The following is a 6,405-nucleotide window of genomic DNA, read 5'->3' on the forward strand; positions in this document are numbered from 1 at the left end:
TTGAATTGCAGAAGTATTTACGTTATTGAAGGCACCTTCTATGTCTAAGAAGGCTCCCATAGTGTATTGTTTGAATTCGAGGGATCTTTCTATAACTCTTACAACCTCATGTAGAGCTGTCTCAGTAGATCGTCCTTTAAGGTAGGCATGTTGACTGGTTGAAAGCCGTGATGAGCTCTCTAGCCGTTGCCTAATATGTGAGTCGATGAGTCTTTCCAGCGTTTTGAGTTGAAAAGATGAAAGACTAATTGGACGAAAGTCCTTCGCATTTTCATGACTCCTTTTGCCAGCTTTGGGAATAAAAACGACCTTAACCTTTCTCCAGTTTACCGGAACATGGTTGAGAGAAGAGGCTGAGCGTGTATATTCTATGAAGCCAGGGGATGATATATTCTTTTGCACTTTGTAACATCTTTGGCAAAATGCCATCAGGCCCTGGTGATTTGAAAGGGGAAAAACTATCAATCGCCCATGAGATTCTATCATAAGAGATGATATTTTCATTGATTCCCGTTAGAGTCCTACTGTCAGTGAAGATTTCCTTGACAGCATCTTTGCAGCCAGGGAAGTGAGTATTCAGTAGGATGTCAAGAGATTCTGCCGAGGATTCTGACCAAGTGTCGTCCTTCCTCTTAATATAGGTTGGATTAGATTGGCCTTTAGCAAGAATTTTGCTAAGTCTAGCAGAATCCTTTGTGTTATCTATAGATTCGCAGAAACTTCTCCATGAGGTTCTTTTTGCGAGTGCTATAGCTTTCTTATAAACTTTTAGTTTGTCGCGGTATGGCTGCCACGATTTATTGTTGTAGCATGTGTTAAAGGCCCTACGTGTTTCCTTACGTAGCTTAGATAGTTCCGAATTCCACCATGGAGGGAAGCTTTTCTTTGCCTTTGTGATTGGACAGGAGACTTCGAAAGCCTTACCTAAGACTTTGCTAAAGTGTTCTTCTATCTTTTCAAGCCCAGTGATTGAATCATCAACCACTGGAGTTTTCTTGAGCTTATGTCTAAGGATCCCTTTATATTTGAACCAATCGGTTCTTCTTGGGTTCCTATAGACCATTTTTTCCGTCGAGTTTTGTAATATAATATCGAAGAGGATCCAATTGTGATCTGAAAAAGATTTTTCATTGGATACCCTCCACCTATCAACTGATATTTTAGATCTGTCGCTAATGAGTGTAATGTCCAGTACTTCCTCCCACCCATTATAATTATCCGTACTTGGAAAAATGAAAGTAGGTTTGTTGCCAGAGTTACATATGTTTAGGTTGTTAGTATTAATGAAATTGAAGATTGACTCACCCCTTTCATTAGTTTCGCTGCTACCCCAGATTGTATGCCTTGCATTGGCATCACAGCCTAGGATTATGTCGTCAGATGTCTCAATTACGGCCAGAGATCGCTCACTTCGTCTGGTGGTGCTGTCTTCTCATGTGCCATATAGCTTGAGGCAATCATGAAGCTTCTGTTGTGCGGTAGCTCGACCTTTGCGACTGTTAGGTCTTCTGAGCTAAGCTGTGTACAAAGAAAAATGTTAATCGATTTTTTAGCAATTAGACATGATCGTGGCCTACCATTACTTCTTGCATATAGTATGTTGTATGTAGATGCTGGGAACCCTTTAACTTCTGAGTCCGTGACCCAGGGTTCTTGAACCAGGCAAATGTCCAGGTTTTCCTCGGCTAGGAGAACCCGTAGATTGTCTGAAGCACACTTTGAGTGCTTCAGATTAATTTGCACTATCTTTAGTGCCATTGTCAGGTTTAATAGGTGGCTCGGAGAGTTTCATGCCAGTGAGCAGAGAGTTGGCAGCTTCCATCTCATCCGTCTCTTCACTCCCCGATTTTGTCGGCCGGAACACCTTTACTTTGGCGCCCCTCACCCCAAAGAACAGCCTAAAGCCCACCTTCTCCAGCTCAACGGAGCCAGCTTCTGTGATGGCGAGAATTAGACATGTGTGCCCTTCGCCTTGTTCTGTGCGGATGATAGCCCAGTCATTCATGTGTATGTTGGGATTCTGCCGTTTGAGGCATTCCAACATCTTGGGTGCTTCGGCGCTCATCTTTGGTAACCAAACTCTTGCACGAGGTCTCATTGGAATTTCCTCAGCAGGGATTAGTTTAAGGCTTAAACCTACCCATGCATCTCTAATCTTAGTGATGCATTTGTTGAGGAACCCCTTTGAGAATTCGTCCAGGCATTTGATCACCCTGTATCCCCGGTGAATCTCACTGGAGTCAAAACGGGGTACCTTGTCGTCTTTGTTAGTGAGCAAGTGTTCCATAACGAGCTCAGTTAATTTATACTCAATGGCACCCCATTCTGTTACTACAGGGTTGATGGCCCCATCTTTTTCAGTAACCAGAGCCATTAGGAGGTGGTCCTTCACCACTTCGTTAAATGGTCTTCTGGCAGTTGTCGTGATGGCTACAGGTCCCGGAGTGGTTTTGCCTTCTATTACCTTCCTCCTTTTTGGCGATTTACCATCCTCAACCTGTGAGCGGTTTCGCTTGGACCTTTCGGTTTCAGCAGCCATTTTGGATGTGCTGGGTGCGGTCTCCAAAAACTTTTGGTACTCATCCACCACAGCTTGATATTTGACGCGATCATCTTCATCGCGTTCATGAGGTGTACCATTAGCAGCATTCTTGGCAATCTTGTCGAGAATGAAAACAGCCTTGGTATATCTAGCTTTGAGGATGTCTTTCTGACTTTTCCTTTTTGGCCTTTTTTTCCTCGAATTGTCGCCAGCCTTGGCGTCGGATTGAGGAGTATTTGTCGGGCTTTTTGAGGGTAGGAGAGTGCTATGTCTTTCATTCCCACTACCTGAAGGACTCACTACCGTCTCTTGACTAGAGGCGAGAAGTTCGTCCTCGGATGAGGATCCAATCTCATCCTTTCTTCGTTGTTTTTGTTTTTGTTTCTTTTTCTGTGTTATTTTCCATATGTTGGTCCCACGAGTAGGCACGTAAGGGAAGAGACGATCCATGCAGTGACGGCGTACATGGACTAGACTAGGATTTAAAACCGGCCCGTGTCGTGGCACCGGAGGGGAGCTGTTAGTGACTAATCTTCTTTAACCACTGATTAGCCATTCAGATTCTCGGCACTGCTACCAACCACCTTAACCTTACAAGTGGGGGATGGGGATGGGGAGGAGACGGGATTGTTTATAGGAAAATTGGGAATTGAGGATAGGAGGGATAACCTTTGGTCATGAAGGCTTTTGAGTTCAGTGTCTTCCAAATACAAAGGGCTTATGCCGAGTGTATTTGCAATGCAAAAGAACCACAGCCAACACTAAAGCCACCACATCGCGGCAAGATTGTTATCCAGGTGGTGGAGGATCGATCTTATCTAATGGTCTTTCTCTCCGGTATAATAACAGACAAAAAGACGGACGGACGGACATAGCTAAATATTTCTCGAAGAACTCTGACATTCATGTAAACATTTGGGTAATAAATCGGACAATTAATAGATGACATGGTATCTCCCATATGAATTAAATAAAACAATTTGTTAAGTTTCTCTCAAAACTTAACATTTGAGGGTAAAATGGGCGGGCATTCGTTAAGGGGTCGTAAAACCTTCCGTATGAATTAAATCCTCAATTTATGAGAGAAGAGCTCATATATCATTATAAACATTTGGGTAATAAATTGGCGTACTAGCAATATTAATTTCTTATATGTGGAAAACTATTGTTTATCAAATTTTACAAAAAGAACTTTCATATTCATGTTAACATTAGAGATAACTTATGGTAACTTTCATATCATTTTAAATAAAAATTCGTATAAATTATAAACTAATAAACTAGAATCTTCAAAGATCTTAAAGTAAGGTTTTTACCTATATTGTGTTTAGGGTAGCAAAGAACTCTGGGTAGTGCTAATATTACAGAACTATGGTTGTTTTAGTTTATGAATTTAAGTTCAATATTACAGAAAAAAGTACCAGAAGTACCCTTTTATTTATTCACAACCAATATACTTAATTTCATGTTTGTGGGTTTAAAAAAAAGTACTAAAAATTGTTAACAAACTTACAGACAGTAACAAAGACAGATAGTGAGATTTTTTTAAGGAAGTTGGTAGTCTCAAATAATAGCCGATCATTACAAAAACATATAGTATCATTTATACTTATATAAAACTTTAAAAGCTAAAATTGGGAGGTGCGGTTGTATGGGGCTAGGTGAAAAAAATGGACCGATTTAAAACATTGTTAATGGGCTTCGTCTCTGTGCAAAAGAAAACAGGTTAGGAAGCTAAAATATCTTTAAAATTGCCTGTACCTTGCGCACATGGACAGTCAGCCAGCTGGACAGACGGACATCTCTTAACTTAAGGTATCTTATACTTAAGGTATTAAGGTGGGTGTAGGACCAATATCAACACCAACATCAATACAAGTGTATAATACCCTTCCCACTGTAGTGCTGTAGGGTATACAAATTTCGGCCCTCTTGTTCCTAATGTTCCAGCTCTACCGTGATGTTACAGGCAGACCGACGGACACTATATAGTTTTAGAATCCAATAAGGACCAAGATGATACTTTTGTAATTTTAACATATGTGTTATAATTGGAATGATAAAATAACTATAACTTTTTTCTTATTTGATGACAGATTTAAACATATTTCAAAATCACTGTTCATTAATGCAGAATAATTTGGATCATTTCTTCATGATACCATTATCTTCATGATACCATGTTATAAAAAAAAGTAATTAAAAACTTAATCCTTTTAATTTTCTTACACTAAAATATTTCGCCTATTATTTGTATCTATAAAACCAAAGACAGATAAAAATAAACATATTTACCACGATTGTTAACAAATTGCTTTATCATTGCACATCAAGTTCGTTTCTTAACTCTTTTAATTTATTAAATAATTTTTTTTTACATAAAGTGTAGCTTTTTTGTTTTTGTAGCATTTTTTTCTCTAAATAAATTTCGTTATTATATTTTTATTCGCATTTCGTGCAATTTGTTATATTTGAATTATGCATATTCATGCAATTTTTTTATTTGTTTCAACAATATTTGCTTCCTATAGAGAAACAGCGCAAAAAGTTGTAAGACTACGACTATAAAATGGTTTAGCTATAGCTGATATCTATAGCTAACGATGTATAAAAATATGTTGTATTTGTTTTTTTTTTCTTCTTTTTTAATAAATTTATTAAATTTTTTTCTTTTGTTTTCATCTTATTTAGCAACACATTCATCCGTACAATTGTATGGAACTTACATTTTCAATTGATTAATTTTAATTATTGTTGAGAAATTATAAAATATTTTATTTTTTGCACTGTTGTTGTTTACATTTTTGCTACTGTTTTTTTGTTTTGTTTTTGAAGTAAATTTTTTGTAGTTTTCTTAACAAATTTAATTTAAAATTACTAATGCTAATCCAAAATATTACCCTACAAGTTGCTGCTGTTTAAGCTGTTGCGGAATTAGTATAAGTGTTGCCAGAAGCTTTTCGAATAAAAAGAAAGATGGGAATTTCTTCCCCTATCGTTGCAACTGCAACTTATTGACGAGGGGATCAAGCCGAATTGCATGTTAGCATCCAGTGATCAGTTGGTATTGATAAAACCTAACAGAGTTGCAAATTTAAAATTTTTCATTATTTTTAACACTAAATAAGAAAACAGGATTAAAGGCTAGATAATGTCATAAGCTTAAATAGTAATTTCTATTCTATATGATAAATAAAAAGGCTAACTTTGGCCTTAAAAGGGTTAAGCTGGCATCACTGATTTGTACGTATATTTTTTAAGTGAGTAATTCGTAACTATGCTACAATCTTAACTTAACTAATTGCATATTATTTATTTTTTTCTTTGGTATTACTGTTTTCCTTTAGCGTGAATAGTTTTAAATTTAGAAATATTATATAAACGTATATAATGCACTACTATACAATAATAGGGTGAAATTAAATTAATTATGAGTTATGTACCTGAAAAAGGAAATATCTAACTAAGTAACTAACTAACTAACTACCTAACTAACTAACTAACAAACTAACTAACTAACTAACTAACTAACTAACTAACTAACTAACTAACTAACTAACTAACTAACTAACTAACTAACTAACTAACTAACTAACTAACTAACTAACTAACTAACTAACTAACTAACTAACTAACTAACCAACTAACTAACTAACTAACTAACTAACTAACTAACTAACTAACTAACTAACTAACTAACTAACCAATGTGCCTGAAAAAGGAAATATCTAACTAACTTACTTACTATCTATCTCTCGATCAATCTATCTATCTATCTATCTATCTATCTATCTATCTATCTATCTATCTATCTATCTATCTATCTATCTATCTATCTATCTATCTATCTATCTATCTATCTA

The 6,405-nt window shown here is 36.5% G+C and overlaps 1 protein-coding gene across 2 annotated transcripts; it reads right to left on the reverse strand.

The window, feature by feature from the left end:
* Positions 1-1,389: 1,389 nt before the first annotated feature.
* LOC124419565 lies at positions 1,390-3,007 on the reverse strand. 2 transcript variants are annotated; one of them, XM_046949597.1, is made up of 2 exons: positions 1,578-3,007; positions 1,390-1,518 (listed from the first exon to the last, which is right to left on the reverse strand). In XM_046949597.1, the coding sequence occupies exon 1, from the start codon at positions 2,990-2,992 to the stop codon at positions 1,733-1,735; it is 1,260 nt and encodes a 419-aa protein (XP_046805553.1). In that variant the 5' UTR covers positions 2,993-3,007; the 3' UTR covers positions 1,390-1,518; positions 1,578-1,732. The 2 variants fall into 2 exon arrangements, with proteins under 2 accessions (XP_046805553.1, XP_046805554.1); XM_046949598.1 differs by having other exon boundaries at positions 1,400-1,518; positions 1,584-3,007.
* Positions 3,008-6,405: the final 3,398 nt, after the last annotated feature.

Source organism: Lucilia cuprina, chromosome 4 (assembly GCF_022045245.1).
Source record: "Lucilia cuprina isolate Lc7/37 chromosome 4, ASM2204524v1, whole genome shotgun sequence".
NCBI lineage: Eukaryota > Metazoa > Arthropoda > Insecta > Diptera > Calliphoridae > Lucilia > Lucilia cuprina.